At 42.7% G+C, this 18967-nt stretch overlaps 1 protein-coding gene across 2 annotated transcripts in view; it reads left to right on the top strand.

Annotated features, from left to right (window-relative positions):
• Window positions 1-15069, top strand: part of PDZD2 (PDZ domain containing 2) — a 430456-nt gene extending 415387 nt beyond the window's left edge. For both annotated transcript variants that reach the window (XM_077462905.1, XM_077462906.1), the window contains one exon: window positions 11475-15069. In XM_077462905.1, coding sequence (XP_077319031.1) covers window positions 11475-11641 — 167 coding nt within the window. In that variant the 3' untranslated portion in view covers window positions 11642-15069. The remainder of the gene's footprint in view (window positions 1-11474) is intronic.
• The last annotated feature ends 3898 nt before the right edge of the window (window positions 15070-18967 follow it).

The following is an 18967-nucleotide window of genomic DNA, read 5'->3' on the forward strand; positions in this document are numbered from 1 at the left end:
GGCACTGATTGCCATCCATCCCTACAAAACTTTAAATTACAATGCTGCCTATCGGTGCCCATCCTAGCCGCCTATCGGTGCCCATCCTAGCCGCCTATCGGTGCCCATCCTAGCCGCCTATCGGTGCCCATCCTAGCCGCCTATCGGTGCCCATCCTAGCTGCCTATCGGTGCCCATCCTAGCCGCCTATCATTGCCCATCCATGCCCATCCGTGCCGCCTATCCATGCCGCCCATCTGTGCCAAAACGTGCCACCTATCAGTGTTTATCTGTGTTGCATATCAGTGCCACGTCATTGGTGCCACCTCATCGGTGCCCATCAGTGCCACCTTATCAGTGCCCGTCACTGCAGCCCCGTCAGTGCCCATCTGTGAAGGAGAAAACGTACTTATTTACAAAGTTTTGTAACTGAAACAAAAAAAAGTTGTTTTTTTTTCAAGATTTTCGGTCTTTTTTTATTTAGCAGAAAATAAAAATCCCAGAGGCAATCAAATACCACCAAGAGAAAGCTCTATTTGTGGGAACAAAATGATAAAAATTTAGTTTGGGTACAGTGTAGCATGACCGCGCAATTGTCATTCAAATGGCTGAAAGCTCAAAATTGGTCTGGGCAGGAAGGTGTATAAGTGCCCTGTATTGAAGTGGTTAAAGAAACAAAAAGTTAGACTGTTTTTCAGATTTTCAAACAGAACTGTAATATATTATATGCTGGTCATACAAAAACAATTTCTTCCTTCAAAAAAATAAGTGATTTTAAGAACGTTCGTTTGATTTTTCTAATCATTAGTGGGGTCAAATCGACATTTGTTTTCAACCACAGTGAAGGGAACGTTTAGAAATAATAGAAAACTTCTTGGTCAAGGGAATTTTGACCGTCTATGCGGTTTTCGTTGAGAAATGACATTCATTTTAAAACAGAATGCTAAAAGCAAGTGAAAATTTCAAACATTCTTTCATTCAGCGAATGTACAAAGATTTATCGTATGAATATTCTCAACTAAAAATTGATCCATGTGGCCGGCATAAGGCTCGGTACACACCTATGCAGTTTGCTTTTCATCTGTTTCTGCAGTGCTTTTTGCAGTGCGTTTTGATTTTTGCTAACGTGATTTTGCTGTGATTTGTGTTTTTTCATTTTTTTTTTTAAATGCTCTTTTTTTGGCCAATTTGTTGTTGGGCAAATTAAAAAAAAAATTTTGCTGCAAAAATGCATTACATGCTTTTCTGCAGCTTCTCTATTGAAGTATATTGAACCAAAAAAAGGACTGTTTTGCATTGAAAAAAGTCCCTGACCCTTTCCAAATACGCAGCAGCTGAAAAAAGCATAAACGTGTCCCATAGGAAACCATGTTGAATGAACTGTAGTGTGTTTCTACAAAAAGCAACAAAAAATATATAGGTATAACCCAGGCCTAAGACGTGTAGCAACGTAATGGGGTTAAAAAAAACTAAAATGAGTCCTTTATAGTACAAAAAGAGCAAATAACTACTATAAGGGGTTCATTTTTTTTTTTACTGTGGAACAGTGAAAGTTATATTTACAGTAGCAATTATTTGCTCTTTTTTTTACTATAAAGGGCTGATTTTAGTTTTTTTAACCCCATTATGTTACTGCCCGATTAATCAGTTATGAAAATAGTAATCGATTCATTTCATAATCGATTCGTTGTCGATTAACCTATGAGTTGTTTTGGCCCTACCTATGCCTGTCCTGAATTTGACTAATCCTCGTATTTTTGGGTAACATTTGCTAACAAACTTTTACTCTATTGACATCGTACAATACCTTGGGCACTGTCCCCATGCCTTGCTGACCAGCCCATTTGGGGACAGTGCCCAATGGCTTGAGCTCACGTAGCTAGACTGGTTAACCACTTGCCGACCGCCTAACGCCGATGTACGTCGGCAGAATGGCACGGGCAGGCATAAGCACGTACATGTACGTGATTTGCCTCCCGCGGGTCGGGGGCCCGATCGGGCCCCCGCCCGGTGCCTGCGGCGGTCGGTTTTCGTTCGGGAGCGATCCCGGACGAGGGGACGGCCATTCATTCATGGCCACCCCCTCGCGATCGCTCCCGACGAATAGAAATCCCCGGTGACATCACTTCCTCTCCTGTAATGTAAACACAGGAGAGGAAGTGATGTATTCTCTCCTCCGTGTCGGTATTTTTCGTTCCGACACGGAGGAGAGCGGATCAGTGAGTTGCACCAACACATCCCACACACAGTAGAACATGCCAGGCACACTCACACCCCCCCTTTACCCCCCGATCACCCCCCCAATTACCCCTGCCCCCCAGTCACAGTGACACCAATGTCATTTTTTTTTTTTTTTTTTTTTTTTTTTGCATTGGTGTCATTTGTGACTGTAATAACTGTTAGGGCAGTTAGAGTTAGCCCCCTTTAGTTCTAATGTACCCCCCTAACCCCCCCAATAAAGGTTTAACCCCGTGATCACCCCCCGTCGCCAGTGTCACTAAGGCTGGGTTCACATTGCAGCGGTTTATGAGAACGAATGTGATTCGCACCGCACTGCAGTGCAAATCACATCCGATCTCTGTGCGATTCGAGTTCAGCCATTCGCCGCACCCGCCGCACCCGCCACACCCGCCGCACCCGCCGCAAATTCGCACGGGACCCTTTTTTTGGCCCGCAGCAGAATCGGATCGCATGGGTGTTCACACCATGCGATCCGAGTTTGCAGATCGCACTGCGATATGCGAACTGATCTGGGGGTGTCAGTAACATTTCACTGACACTCCCAGCAGTTCGCATAGGGCAGTGTGAACTGCCGCCGGGAGGCATGCGATGCGGGAACCCGCCGCGGATTCGCGGCGTTTCCGCATCGCTCCAGTGTGAACCCAGCCTAATAAGCGATCATTTTTCTGATCGCCGTATTAGTGTCCCAGGTGACGCTAGTTAGGCAGGTAGGTATTTAGGTTCGCCGCAGCTTTTTATAGCGCCAGGGACCCCCATATACTACCGCATAAAGCCCCCTGATTGCCCCCTAGTTAACCCTTTCACCAGTGATCACCATATAACTGTTACAGGTGACGCTGGTTGGTTAGTTATTTTTTTATAGTTTCAGGGCACCCGCCATTTATTACCTAATAAAGGTTTAACCCCCTGATCACCCGGCGGGTGTCATTTGTGACTAATAACTGTTAGGGCAGTTAGGGTTAGCCCCCTTTAGTTCTAAGGTACCCCCCTAACCCCCCCAATAAAGGTTTAACCCCGTGATCACCCCCCGTCGCCAGTGTCACTAAGGCTGGGTTCAGATTGCAGCGGTTTGAGAACGGATGTGATTCGCACTGCAGTGCAAATCACATCCGATCTCTGTGCGATTCGAGTTCAGCCATTCGCCGCACCCGCCACACCCGCCGCACCCGCCGCAAATTCGCACGGGACCCTTTTTTTGGCCCGCAGCAGAATCGGATCGCATGGGTGTTCACACCATGCGATCCGAGTTTGCAGATCGCACTGCGATATGCGAACTGATCTGGGGGTGTCAGTAACATTTCACTGACACTCCCAGCAGTTCGCATAGGGCAGTGTGAACTGCCGCCGGGAGGCATGCGATGCGGGAACCCGCCGCGCATTCGTGGCGTTCCCGCATCGCTCCAGTGTGAACCCAGCCTAATAAGCGATCGTTTTTCTGATCGCTGTATTAGTGTCACAGGTGACGCTAGTTAGGCAAGTAGGTATTTAGGTTCGCCGCAGCTTTTTATAGCGCCAGGGACCCCCATATACTACCGCATAAAGCCCCCTGATTGCCCCCTAGTTAACCCTTTCACCAGTGATCACCATATAACTGTTACAGGTGACGCTGGTTGGTTAGTTATTTTTTTATAGTTTCAGGGCACCCGCCATTTATTACCTAATAAAGGTTTAACCCCCTGATCACCCGGCGGGTGTCATTTGTGACTAATAACTGTTAGGGCAGTTAGGGTTAGCCCCCTTTAGTTCTAAGGTACCCCCCTAACCCCCCCAATAAAGGTTTAACCCCGTGATCACCCCCCGTCGCCAGTGTCACTAAGGCTGGGTTCAGATTGCAGCGGTTTGAGAACGGATGTGATTCGCACTGCAGTGCAAATCACATCCGATCTCTGTGCGATTCGAGTTCAGCCATTCGCCGCACCCGCCACACCCGCCGCACCCGCCGCAAATTCGCACGGGACCCTTTTTTTGGCCCGCAGCAGAATCGGATCGCATGGGTGTTCACACCATGCGATCCGAGTTTGCAGATCGCACTGCGATATGCGAACTGATCTGGGGGTGTCAGTAACATTTCACTGACACTCCCAGCAGTTCGCATAGGGCAGTGTGAACTGCCGCCGGGAGGCATGCGATGCGGGAACCCGCCGCGCATTCGTGGCGTTCCCGCATCGCTCCAGTGTGAACCCAGCCTAATAAGCGATCGTTTTTCTGATCGCTGTATTAGTGTCACAGGTGACGCTAGTTAGGCAAGTAGGTATTTAGGTTCGCCGCAGCTTTTTATAGCGCCAGGGACCCCCATATACTACCGCATAAAGCCCCCTGATTGCCCCCTAGTTAACCCTTTCACCAGTGATCACCATATAACTGTTACAGGTGACGCTGGTTGGTTAGTTATTTTTTTATAGTTTCAGGGCACCCGCCATTTATTACCTAGTCTCACTAGTGTACCCCTAAATTTAGGGGTGTCTACTTTCCAAAATGGGGTCATTTGGGGGGGGTTTGTGCCATCTTGGCATTTTATGGCCTTCAAAACTGTAACGCCCTTAGAAAGCCTGAAGGCGGTGCTTGGTTTTCGGGGCCCCGTACGCGGCTAGGCTCCCAAAAAGTCCCACATATGTGGTATCCCCGTACTCAGGAGAAGCAGCAGAATTTATTTTGGGGTGTCATTTCACATATGCCCATGGCATGCGTGAGCAATATATCATTTAGTGACAACTTTGTGAAAAAAAAAAAAAAAAAAAAAAAGTTTGTAATTTTCCCGCAACTTGTGGCAAAATATAAAATATTCCATGGACTCAACATGCCTCTCAGCAAATAGCTTGGGGTGTCTACTTTCTAAAATGGGGTCATTTGTGGGGGTTTTGTGCCATCTTGGCATTTTATGGCCTTCAAAACTGTAATAGGTAGTGAGGAGTGAAGTCAAATATTTACGCCCTTAGAAAGCCTGAAGGCGGTGCTTGGTTTTCGGGGCCCCGTACGCGGCTAGGCTCCCAAAAAGTCCCACATATGTGGTATCCCCGTACTCAGGAGAAGCAGCAGAATTTATTTTGGGGTGTCATTTCACATATGCCCATGGCATGTGTGAGCAATATATCATTTAGTGACAACTTTGTGAAAAAAAAAAAAAAAAAAAAAAAGTTTGTAATTTTCCCGCAACTTGTGGCAAAATATAAAATATTCCATGAACTCAACATGCCTCTCAGCAAATAGCTTGGGGTGTCTACTTTCTAAAATGGGGTCATTTGTGGGGGTTTTGTGCCATCTTGGCATTTTATGGCCTTCAAAACTGTAATAGGTAGTGAGAAGTGAACTCAAAAATTTACGCCCTTAGAAAGCCTGAAGGCGGTGCTTGGTTTTCGGGGCCCCGTACGCGGCTAGGCTCCCAAAAAGTCCCACATATGTGGTATCCCCGTACTCAGGAGAAGCAGCAGAATTTATTTTGGGGTGTCATTTCACATACGCCCATAGCATGTGTGAGCAATATATCATTTAGTGACAACTTTGTGTAAAAAAAAAAAAAAAATTTTTTTTTTGTCATTATTCAATCGCTTGAGGCAAAAAAATAAAATATTCAATGGGCTCAACATGCCTCTTATCAATTTCCTTAGGGGGTCTACTTTCCAAAATGGGGTCATTTGGGGGGGTTTTGTACTGCCCTGCCATTTTAGCACCTCAAGAAATGAGATAGGCAGTCGTAAACTAAAAGCTGCGTAAATTCCAGAAAACGTACCTTAGTTTGTAGATGTGACAACTTTTGCGCAAACCAATAAATATACAATTATTGACTTTTTTTTTACCAAAGACATGTGGCTGAATACATTTTGGCCTAAATGTATGACTAAAATTGAGTTTATTGGATTTTTCTAATAACAAAAAGTAGAAAATATCATTTTTTTTCAAAATTTGCGGTCTTTTTACGTTTATATCGCAAAAAATAAAAATCGCAGAGGCAATCAAATACCATCAAAAGAAAGCTCTATTTGTGGGAAGAAAAGGACGCAAATTTTGTTTGGGTACAACATTGCATGACCGCGCAATTACCAGTTAAAGCAGCGCAGTGCCAAAGTGTAAAAAGACCTCTGGTCATTTACCAGCAAAATGGTCCGGTCTGAAAGTGGTTAATATGCTTCATTTCCTTTCACAGATGTTTTGCCATTGTATTGTGACTTATGCATATCCTCTAGCTATATAGCTCTGTTAGATGGTTGCTTTATCCTCTTCATTCTTTTGCTGTGTTGAAAATTGTTAATTCGAAAAAAAATAAAATAAAAAAAAATAACTTATGCTATTGAAGATCTGGGATCTCCCCCTAACCCAATCAGGGTCAAGCAGAAGCGTGAGCTTCTGTCTCATGTTTTTCACTGTGATAGCTCAGGGCTTGACAATTTTGCTTTGAATCTAGGTGCCAGCTAAAAAATTAGGAGCCGATTTGTTCACGTGCGTGGCGTTTAGCATGTGTAGCGCAATCTACTTTTCATCTGCAGGTGCCCCAACACATGCATTTACGTTTGTACGTGTGCATATGGGGGGGAACCTCAAATGTTTTGGGTTTTTTGGGGGGGTGGGGGCGATTTTATGTGCTTGGGCGTAATTGGGGGGAGTCCATAGTGAAGGATCTGGGGGTTTTGGTAGATCATAAGCTCAATAATAGCATTGCAATGCCAAGCTGCGGTTTCCAAAGTGAGCAAAGTCCTTTCCTGTATTAAGAGAGGTATGTACTCCAGAGAGAGAGATATCATTTTGCCCCTGTTCAAATCATTAGTAAGACCTCATCTGGAATATGCCATTCAGTTTTGGGCACCAGTTCTCAAAAAGGATATTGAGGAACTGGAGAAAGTGCAGAGAAGGGCAACCAAACTGATAAGAGGCATGGAGGAGCTCAGCTATGAGGAAAGATTAGAGGAACTGAATTTATTCACTCTTGATAAGAGGAGATTAAAGGGGGATTTGATCAACATGTACAAATATATAAGGGGTCCATATGGGAACTTGGTGTCGAGTTATTCACTTTACAGTCAACAAAGAGGACAAGGGGGCACTCTTTACGTCTAGAGGAGAAGAGATTTCATCTCCAAATACGGAAAGGTTTCTTCACAGTAAGAGCTGTGAAAATGTGGAATAGACTCCCTGCAGAGGTGGTTATGGCCAGCTCAGTGGATTGCTTTAAGAAAGGCCTGGATTATTTCCTAAGTGTACGTAATATAACTGGGTACTAAAATTTATAGGTAAAGTTGATCCGGGGAAAATCCGATTGCCTCTCGGGGGATCAGGAAGGAATTTTTTCCCCTGCTTTAGCAAATTGGATCATGCTCTGCTGGGGTTTTTTGCCTTCCTCTGGATCAACTGTGGGTATAGAATTGGGTATATGGGCTGGTATGATATTTATTATATATATATATATATATATACCGTATATATATATATATATATATAATTTTTTTTTTTTTTTTGGTTGAACTGGATGGACTTGTGTCTTTTTTCAACCTGACTAACTATGTAACTTTAATTTTTTACAATTAACAAAATTATATATTTTTTTACTTAACTTTTTACAAAGTCTCCATGTGATGTTGCTTTAGTGACAGATTCTCTTTAATGAGGCATTCGGGGTGTAAAATACTCTGTGCCTCCTCTGTGCACCACTGAATGTAATGCAACGCATTACATACTTTCTTGGCTGGGGAAACTGTCGACAGGGACCCAGAAAGGACATCATACACGTTGCTTCTGGGTCAGGAACAAGATGGGACGTGCATCCACTCTCCTTCCCCTCTACCCTGTGGCGCTCCCTATGCTGGACCCAGGACCGCAGATGGGCAAGCGGAGGCTGGAATACATAGCCGGGGAAGCAATCAGGTGGCAGCCGAGCCGCCCAAATTCTTCTTCCTGACAAGTGAGCCTGCAGCAGAGCTACATGTAGAAAACTACCTGCCCGGCACCTGGAACTGCATGTCCCAGGCATCGGGCAATACAAATTGTGCATCCCTGCAACAGTGAGTGGTCTGGCAAAAGCGCCAGGATGCAATTTCTAGCGACCTGGCTCCTGGGATTTGTCGAGCCTTGCGTTAACTTCACTCCCACATGCTGGGGTTGGGCTGTTACCTGCCACTTTCCAAAAATTTTTCAAACCTTGTCCCACCCACTTGTCTCTCATAAACTAGGCAATAAATTCTGTGACACAGTCATGTTAAAACAATATGAAAAGCCAACATTTAAAAAAAATCTTCCAAGAAGCCCTCATTCCTTTCTTTGTCTCCTGAAGTCAGGCTTAACTGCTCCGTATGCCAACACCTTTTACATTTTTTTTATGAAGGAATTCTGGGGCCCCCTCTGGTAGGGAGCCGGGGGCAATTGACTCTTTTGCCCCCTTATAAATCTGGCACTGTTTATTACCAAAAAACATTTCCTAAAAAATCCCAAATTTTTTGCTTTGTATTTTACAGTTTTTTAGTTATGCTCTGACCTTAAATAAATAAGAACATTAGAATACATATTAGAAGCATATGGGCATGGACATAAAATAGACCTATAAAATGAATTCAGCCCTAAGTATGGCTTCATATATTTTACCCAAGATAAAAATTAAAGCTGTAGAAACATCATTTACTACAGCCACCCGAGGCATTATACACCATACATCAATAGTAGTAGTGTCCTATGGTTTAGCAGTCCTATCTGGGGGTGAGAGCAGCCCATTCCACAAATCTAGGATAGCCGTAATGGTTTCCGCACACAAACCACCCCCAGGGTTATACATTATTATACAGGATTTATATAGCGCCAACAGTTTGCAAAGTGCTTATATACAATATAAAGGGAGACCGTACCATTATAACACAGTTCAATTCAGAAGGAATAGGAGGGCCCTGCTCATGGAACTTACAATCTAAAGGGGGGGGGGGGGGGTGCTACAAAAAAGGCAATAGCTGTGTGGGATGTAGTGTTGCCAACCTACCAGAAACCTACAAGATTGAAATTTACTGACAAGACACCCAAAATGTTCTGGTACAGCAAAGATTTTCTAAATATATCAAAGCTCCCATCAAGACCCAAATAAAAAAAAAAAAAAATGAGGGGGGCAATTAATCAGTCGCTGTGGAGCTATTTTCTATCCAACCACCCCATACCTTTTTAACCACTTCAATACCAGGCACTTGCACCCCCTTCGGATAAAAAATCAGCACAGATCCTCTTTTCAGGAGAGCCGCTGATAGGCTTTCCTCTGCTCACGTCTGCCTGTCGATAAACGTCTCTTCCTGTGTACATCATGATCAGCCGTGATTGGACATGGCTGATCATGTGATAAAGAGCCTCTGTCAAAGGCTCTTTACCGAAATCGGTGACTGACACACCACCAGTGGGCGCACCAGCAGTTAGCCTGCTGGACATCATATGACGCCCAGTCAGGATAACTGAACCACCGTCCGGCTGTCATTCTGCTATAGGCTGGGTGGGAAGTGGTTAAATTTTTTAGGTATGGCTGCATGTTTAGATATGTGGCTTCATACAATGGCAAAGCCTTATTTATCAATGCCTTCCAGACCATTATGGTGGGGGCCATCCGCTTCTTCCAGGACAAAATAATTTTTGTGTGCATAATGTAGGAGTGGGGTGTGCAAAGTACGAGTTACCTGCTTGGTACATACCTACCAGGCCTAACAGACAGACCTCTATAGATGGTCTTATAGCGATCGTCATGACCGACCCAACACAATCCACCACCTCCACTCAGAACTGCCGGATGTGCGTGCAATGCCAAAAAATTTGCAGAAAATCTGCTCCGGGGCGTCGCACCTCCAACCATTCGAAAGATGAACAGGGAATATCCTAGCTAGTTTAACAGGAGCGTAGTATATCCTATGGAGGAACTTGAACTGCATCGAGTGATCATATGCTTACACCAATCTAGCAAACGAGGCTCTCCATACGTCGTTCCAACCTTCATTGTCCAGCTGCGGGAAATCCGACAACCATGCAGCATGACAGGAGGCCAAAACCGTGGTAGTATCCATGAGAATAACTCCTTATAAATAATGGGCAGGGCTTTAGGTAGATCTTTAGCTCTGAGCACCAACTCCAGGTGCCCAACCCGCACCTCCAGATTGGAAGACCCAAATTGGGCAGAGAAACCATGCCTGAACTGGAGAAAACAGAACAAGTGTGAGTTGGGGAGCCTGTATCTACTTTTAAGCTTATCGAATGTCAACAACATCCCATTTCCGACCACTGTGCCTACTGTTTTTATCCCATATCTGGTCCAAGTGATTGGATCTGAATATAAGAAAAAATGAGACAGCCGAGGAATATGCAAGAGGTGAGTATGTGGAGACACCACACCGTTCTGGAGTTCCAAAACTAGTACAATATGCAATTAGCAATGTGATTTAAGGTAGATTTTAAGGAAAAAAATATATAGTATTAGAAAAAGTGTGTAGCGCCAGGAGTAAATGAACAGCAATGACATGTGAATACTGTGTTATAAATAGACACCACATTGAAATAAAGTCCAAAAAAGTCCCATCTTGAATGAAAATCGACAATAAAAAAAAATATAATTCAAAAAAAATGATAATTTAAATGCTCAGTTCCATGATGATTGGTGGTGACGTGAAAAGTTAAGAGATGATCCAGTACTGTGCTCCAGAATCATCTACGCACCCCTGTGAAATGGACATTCACCGGAAAAGTTGGCTGCCGTTACAGCAGCAAACATGCACTCAGTGTGGATCCGCCATCTGTTGTGGGGAAGGCTGTTCAGCAACTTACAGATGTAGCTGTGGTAAATAAAGCGCATCGGGAGCCAGGTGAAGTCTCCATAGTGTAGGATTTATTGGATTTATATGTTAAAAGCCAAAATAAAATAAAAATCGTAAAAAAAACATATGACAATGGGTGCCACTGTCGACCCGGTATTGGACCGTGACCTAGCGTCGGCACTAGTGTCTCCTCGCTGATGCGTTTCATCCAATAAGATGTTATCAATGGGTCCTCTGTTCTGAGCCGAACATCAGAGCCATATTTTTTACTGGCAACCTTTAACTGTCTCTGGAATTTACGAACAGGATAATAGTGCCCGTTGGTAGGTCTGCCCCTGGTTTATACATTACACATACTTATTGCAAACATTTCATGTAGTCTCTGTGTATGTCCCTTACAGAACCCTAAGCTATGGAAGTGTACGTCTGTAATTAATACTAATAAATAAACCTATTACGAGTGATGAAAAACTGAGCTTTACTTCTGTTTTGTTTTTATAGGTGGCGCTGCTGAGCAAGCAAGAAGAATAGAAGTGGGAGATGAAATTCTTTCAATTGGTGGAAAAACCTTGATTGGCCTCATGCACTATGACGCCTGGAATATCATTAAGTCGGTTCCAGAGGGACCTGTGCAGCTGTTGATCAGGAAGCACAGGACTGCAGTATGAGGATCAAACCTCAGTGTTTCTGATCACGTATCCGATATAAAGTCTCTTTCTGGCTCTATCCATAGAGGAGAATGGTGGCTTAACTGTACAGGACTGAGCTATTGGGGTCTGTGATATGACCATACAACATAGCTGTGGTGCCATGGAAGAACGTGATACTGTAGTCAGTGAGAAGAATACATGAGCCAGAAAAGTTTTTTTTTATATATATTTAACTACATCAATCTTTGCATTACATAACATTTGGTGCTATGCAGTGCCAACCCTCAATAATGGGTTTACTAAGTTGATGAGTAGACTTTAGAAACTACCTACCAAGCTCCAAGTAGTAAGTTATTTTCTAAACCAATATTTTATGAGACTGCATCCTGGGAGCTAGGTGAACAGATCTCATGTTACTGACAGTGAATGAAATGGCTGATTTGTTAAGGAAGAAATTGCATCTGTTTCAGGAGGCAACTTATCTGTCAAGGTAAGTATGCAACTGGGTGGGAGTTGGAAAAAGCATGGTTTTTCATTTGGCTATAACAGTTTAACAGCTGACGAGCAGCCATTGAGCCAATTGTAAAACTGTAAGAGCAGCTTTCTTTGATTTGTTAAATGAAAATAGCTGTTAAAGAATAAGCCGCACCTGTTTTAAGAGACAACTTAGCAGTATTCAAAGGAAGTATACCATCAAGTGGAAAATCATTTTAAGAGGGTATGATTTAACGTTGGCTTTAACGGTTGGCAGACAGCTACTGTATTTCAGCCAATGGTAAAGGTATAAGATGCTTTCTGTCAGTTAGTGAGTGGAGATAGCTGTTCAAGGATAAACCATATCTGTTTCAAGAGACAGTCTACCTTTTAAGGGAAGTATGCACCTGGATGGGACATCTTTAAAAGGGCATGATTTGAGGTGGGCTTTAACAGTTGGCAGGCAGCTATTTCAGCCAGTGGTAAAACTAAAAGATGATTGGTAATTTTATTGAGTGGAGATAGTTAAGGGATAAACCACATATGTTGTAAGAGACAACTTTACTATAATCCAAGATAAGTATGCAGTTGGATGGAGAAACCATCCTAAAAAAGTTCTGTCTTGGCAGAACAGAGAAGCAAGGGTTTAATCTTGGGTGCACATAGGCAAGAGATGTGTTGGCCTGATCACCACCAGTGAATATGAGTCAGGGTAACTAGACCAGGGGGGGCATTTCTCCTTCTGCCATTCTAGTAGCCTGAAAGGTCTCTCACCCACTTTTCTCAGTGGCAGATCAGGCCTTACAGCACCATCTTAGTTTATAAACAATTTCAAGCAAAAATCCACATAAACCTGGAAAAATCTAGCATTTAATTGCTCCAGATATCACCGTCTTTTTGTCATTGTTCATTGCTGGTTTTCTAGCAGTTTATAAACCTGTGGATTTGTAAGTGGGGAAACAAAAAGCCCTAAAAAAAATAAAAGGCCTCTGAGAATAATTGCCACCATTGGAATTAACGGGTCACATCTGAAGGTCAAGGGCTGCACAGGAAAGCCAACATTTCAGAACTTAAGACAGGTGAAAAAGTTAATTTAGCTTTTTTTATTGAGAAGGATAATTGGGTTTTGCTGTGATAATTATGTAAAAAGCGGCAAAATATTGTAGAAAACGAATCGCTTCACACTTTTGGGAATTGTACAACTGGAGCGCACAGTAAGAAAAAGCCCCTTCGTCTTTTTATGGGAGTCATACTTGACTAATTGCCTGACTAGCTCCACCTGCTGTCCAGTTTGTCATATTGCAGGTGATTCCTAATACTGTACACCACTTGCACATTTTTCTACCAATTCTTCACCGTTCCCCGTAAACGATTTGCCATATATGTTTTATATAGAGCACTAATCTAGATTCACCTAAGATAGTTTTATTTTAAAGAGAATACAACATAGAAGTGGTAATAGTTTTAACAGATTGAATATAATGTACTGTAATATGGCTGTAAAAGTGAATCTATTTTTTACATAATAGTAGCTCACATCTGTAACTACAACCTCAAGTAAAACCACTGTAATAAAAAAGCCAAATATCACATACAAACGTGTACAATCGCGAGCACGGTGCGGTTATCCTCAACAATCAGAGTCTAAAGTTCTCAAACTTGTATCTGAAAGATGAAATCTGGTTGGCCCTTCATACTGCACTGTACACGTTCTATGCCTTATGTAAGACTTACAGTGTTAAAGCATGCTGATATTTTCAGTATCTATAGAAAATTAAGTAAACTTCTTTTGTGTAAATTTGAAATTGCTATAATATTTTTCCTAATAGAAAAAAAGTTTTAACTCTAAAACTTATAACGAAAGTATTTTTAATATAGAGCAAATATCAAGTGTTGCACCAGTTTAAGGAGGTACTTTAAGAAAGAGTTCAATTCCTTTCAATCGCTTTCCAAAGATGTATACCCCTCACCTCATTTACTTGTGCAGAGGGCTATGTAGGGTCTGAGTCATCACAAATCAGCCATTTTCACACATTGATTTCTATAGGAGATGCTCTTGTAGAACCAGATAGGTGTCCATTACAGCACTCTTACTAATCACTAGTGCACCTCAGCCTGGCTGATTTCCGAGGTCTTCTGTTTCAAACAGCCCTTGGCTATTTTTCTGATGGCTTTGTATCAATAAACTGAGCGCCTGTATTGTAGGAGGTAAACGGCAACTCTTTCCTTGGGAAAAATGGCAGTCAAATAGAAATTCCTATTTATTTTTTTTGTATTGAATTAACACACATGCAGTGATGTGCATTGCGTTAAAGTGTTACTAAACACACAACAGTAAAAAGCAGTCTGTATATGCAGTAAAGCATGCTTGTTATACTCCATGTGGAACCTAAGGGGTTAATCCTCTGCATTGTGTATAAAGGCTGTGTGATCCTGCCTTCTCTGATCCTCCTCCTTCTTTAACTGACTCCAACCCATCTCAGAGCATTGTGAGTCGCTCTGCACATGCTCGGTTTGGTGTGTATTGCTAGAGAGTTTTCTTTTTCTTTTCTTGGGAGAGTGCATGTGATCAGCACAGGGCCAATCGGCACTGTCCAGACAGCATCGGGGAGAATGAAAACTCCTCCTACAAGTTTAAGTAGACGTTGATAGAAGTCACAAGACTCCTGTATACTGCTGATGAGAAAAGGTAGTTAGCAGTTTATATTTACTAAAGCTATTGCATTTCCATGTACTGTGGAGAACCTGTAGTGAATGCAGGTTCTGGGTTTAGTAACACTTTAAGGACAGCCCATTTAAGGCTGACAATGCACCAAAATGTTGAAAAAATTTGGAGATATACCATATATTGCAACATGGCGCGCTGGTGGTGCACTGCAATACATGAGTGTTGGAGTTGCGTTGCCCTACTGTATTGGGGTGTTATTGAAAGTGCATGCCATCACAACTTGCTAATGCAAGCATTACTGCAATGCACCACAGCAAAAAAAGTGTGAATCCGGTGTTGATATAGGAACATCAAAGATTCCCCCTCGGCCTTCAGCTCCCATATAGACAGCAGCAGGACCATAGTTTACATATCCATCACTGTGCTCTTACAGAGCATTCCTTAAAGCGGAGTTCCACACGTTTTTTAGTTTATTAAAAGTCAGCAGCTACAAAAAGCATAGCTGCTGACTTGTAATAAACCGACACTTACCTGTCCCACGGTCCAGCGATGCGGCTGCCCGGATCCCGCTCCTCTCCCCCTCCTCTCCTCGGCGCCATCATAGCAACTGTGGGCACCCGGCCGTGACAGCTTACGGCTTCACTGCTGTGCGCGCACTGCGCATGCGAGTGTTGCGCTGCACTCTAAGGGCCAGCCAATCTTCTGGGACCTGTGTTGTGTCCCAGAAGATCGCTGACAGGGAGGGGCCACCTAGGGTGAAAGGAGGAGTCGCCTAGGCGGACGAGAACAGGAAGGAGGATGTGGAACATGAAGCCCCACTAAAAATAGGGTACACACTACCCCTCCACCCCCCCACCCCCCCCCAAAAAATGACATGCCAACTGTGGCATGTCAGGGGGCGAGGAATGCTTAAACCGGAAGTTCCACTTTTGGGTGGAACCCCCCTTTAATAGGAACCTGTCATAAAACAAAGTATCTGTCTCAGAGCCTGTTGATGGCTCATTGGTTCTAAGCTAGTTCCCATGTAATAATTTTGAACCCATTTAGCTTCACTTTATATGATGTCAGAACTGAAGAACTCCTAAATGTTCTCGAAGTCAGAGAGAATGGCAGTTTCTGTTAGAGGCTTATAAGACAGATTTTTAGCGCATGAACAGGTTTACTTTAAAGTTAAACCTGTCACCTTCACCATTTTATATATAACTCTGCTTCTAGATTTATAACTGGTTAATGTTCTTCTATGTTCTAAGGGAGTTCTTGAACCATGGAAGCATTTCCTGGACTCCTCCTTCTGTTGCACTAGCTCACCTTTACCTGCCCTATGCCCCTCCATCATGTGTTAGACCAATGCAGGTGTCTATCTGGAGCAGAGGCGCTTGGATTGGATGGAGGGGGGAGTATGGCAGATGCCTGAGTTGGAGACAAGGATTCCAGAGTGTGTGTGCTTGGAGTTCATGGGTTGCCTTGGCATATAAAAAAAAGCATTGAGTATAAGAAAGGACCATACGCTGCCTGATCTTCATTTTCGGCCTTAGTTCTTCTGTAAATGCCAACTGGATAATAGTCATGCTAACCTGTGGCATCAGTTCTTATCACTGACCTAGGACATGCATGCTGACCAAGATTTCAACTGTACTTGCCTGCTTGCTGTAGGTCAGGTATCCAGAAAGTTTTGATACCACATGACAATAAGGCAACTGGTATTTTTAGAAATTGGACAACAGTGGCAACCTGTTTCTTTAATGAAAGTTGTCCTACATATGCTGGTAAAAGTAACAGGTTAATGTTAATCTAGCTAAAAGGACTGCCCTTCCAGACATTACCGGGAGTGGCAGCATCTGCTGTAAGAGGATCTAGAATTGTAGCCAGGAGTACCCCACCACATGGAGGGATCCCATACAGAATAGGTATTTCTATGAAAACTGGATGATATGCCATATAGTGAGATATTTTTATTCATACCCATCAACCCCTAAATTATCTGCATGATTTAATCACTAAAAGTCATTTCACTATATGTTTCTTACGAGTTCACACTTGTACTGTAATGTATGGTCAGTAAGCTCCTTGTGATGAATGTGTGTTGCCTAATGCCTGTCTAAGCCAACTCTGTTGATTTGTCTACCATGGCTCAATTATTGCCTGTGTTTAGATGGGTGCTCTCGATAGGTTATTGCTCAAATGGGTTGTAATAATAATGCACTAGCCCCTCCTAAAAAAAAATTAAATTTTTATCCCTCCCTTTCAGCTCCAGTGTTGTGATGTAATTGACATCATGTTTTGTGTTTTGTTCTATGATTGGCCCAGTCCTCCAACTGACTGCACTAGCTGAATAGGTTTAGGATCAGCCAGACTTGAAGGCAATCAATCAATATTTCCAGCCACATGGCCCTGATTGACTAAAGTATGGGTCACCTTAAATGCTAACTTTCACATTGGTTGTGCTCTCAACCAAACTTTCAAACCATCAAATGGCTGATGTCATAACTGATCGCATGTGCAGCATTATGGCAGTTGAAGAATCATTAGAGGCCAAGATGGCAGCTTCCTTGACTTAAAACGATGGAAGGGTTTACTTCCACTTTAAAGTCATCCCATATAATGGTTCCCTGACTCAAGTGGCCCATACTAGTTCCAGGGCAGTGGCTCACCAAAAAAAGGTTCTCCGAACTGGTCCATGAGTCAGGGATTCCTTTCAAAGCAGATCTCATATCTTGGTTTTGGGTGAGCATCAGTGGATTTAAATCACATGGCAGATTCTTCTGAGGACTCCATTGAAGAGATTGCCCACATTGGTTTGAATCTCCACCCCATCAACAATGCCATAAAAAAATGTCACTTCTGAAGCTGCGCTCCCCAATTCTACACCCATCACGGTTGTGACACTATCACTTGACGTGGCAATGACTGCTGCAGTTCTGCAGAACTTGGAGTTCTGACGTGGGTCTCTCACCATTGGAGTTCTCAAATTTAGAAGAACTCAACATATGATTGGACTCACCAGCAATTAGGCAAAAGTTAAATATTTGTTAGTTGGGTTTACCATTAAATTCTTACCTTTCCATTGGACATAAGTGACCTAGAAGGAGAACACCACTGGGTACTATAACTCAGAACTTATTGGGGAAAAAATTATCAAAAGAGATGGTGTGGAGTGTGAGTCCCACGTTTATCCCAAAATGTACATTTACTGTTGGCGTCCAGAATATTCCACTTTTGTGACCAGAAATGGCAACCCACCATTTCCTAAGTTGGCCAGGGAACAATTTTAAAGATTCCCCCATGAGACTTAATACATTTTCCCCAAGGAATACGGACATTAAAAGGGCAGCTTTGCTAGGTGGAGGCCCTCAGCCAATCAGAAGTTTTGTTTTCCAGGCCCCAAGTTTAATCGTTTAAACAAGAGACTTATTTCTATCATGATTTAGAATATTTATTAGTCACAGAAAATAAAAGCTGAATTGTGCCCTGCATTAGAAACATACGGTTTGTGACCTGTCGCAAAATGAATTTCCTCACTAGACACAGATCTGTTGTATGATTGGATCTACCATAATCACTGTTGTATTATATTGTATATTTTGTTTATATAACTCTGTTTATTGTCAGAGATGCCTTGTACATGACACAAAAAAAGAAATGCGTGAAATAACACTAAATAGACTGTACATTTTTATTGCTGCTTTTCCTCAGCTATGTAAATCAGATATTGGATCTTGTTTTTAGTAGTTTTTTGCAAAAAATAAAAACAAACATTGTGGACTCCATTTTTTTTTTTTTCATTTTCAGTGTATGGGTAAATTGATGGGTTATTGTGAAGCAAGACTGCCATCTAGTGAACTAAGGTGGCATTACCTTTGGTGGACATTCTATAAAGCCCTGTGACTCTCGCATTTATTGCATGGCTCTCGGGCCCTCACTATCTGACTCATTTTTTCTTTCCTTCCTTTCTTTTTTTCCTCTTCTCTTCTTTTCTTTCATTTTCCATCCTTTCTTTTCCTTTTCCTTCCTTTTCCCATCCTTTTTTCTTTTCCTTCCTTTCTTTTTTTCTTTTCCTTCCTTCCTTTTCTTTTCCTTCCTTCCTTTTCTTCTCCGTCCTTTCTTTTCATTTCCATTTTTTTCTTTGCCTTCCTTTCTTTTCCTTCCTTTTCTTCCACTTTTTCTTTTCCTTCCTTTTTCTTTCCCTTTCTTTCTTTTCCTTT

This window comes from Lithobates pipiens, unplaced genomic scaffold (assembly GCF_037356315.1).
Source record: "Lithobates pipiens isolate NorthernLeopardFrog02 unplaced genomic scaffold, aLitPip1_a1.2 Scaffold_3, whole genome shotgun sequence".
NCBI classification, from domain to species: domain Eukaryota; kingdom Metazoa; phylum Chordata; class Amphibia; order Anura; family Ranidae; genus Lithobates; species Lithobates pipiens.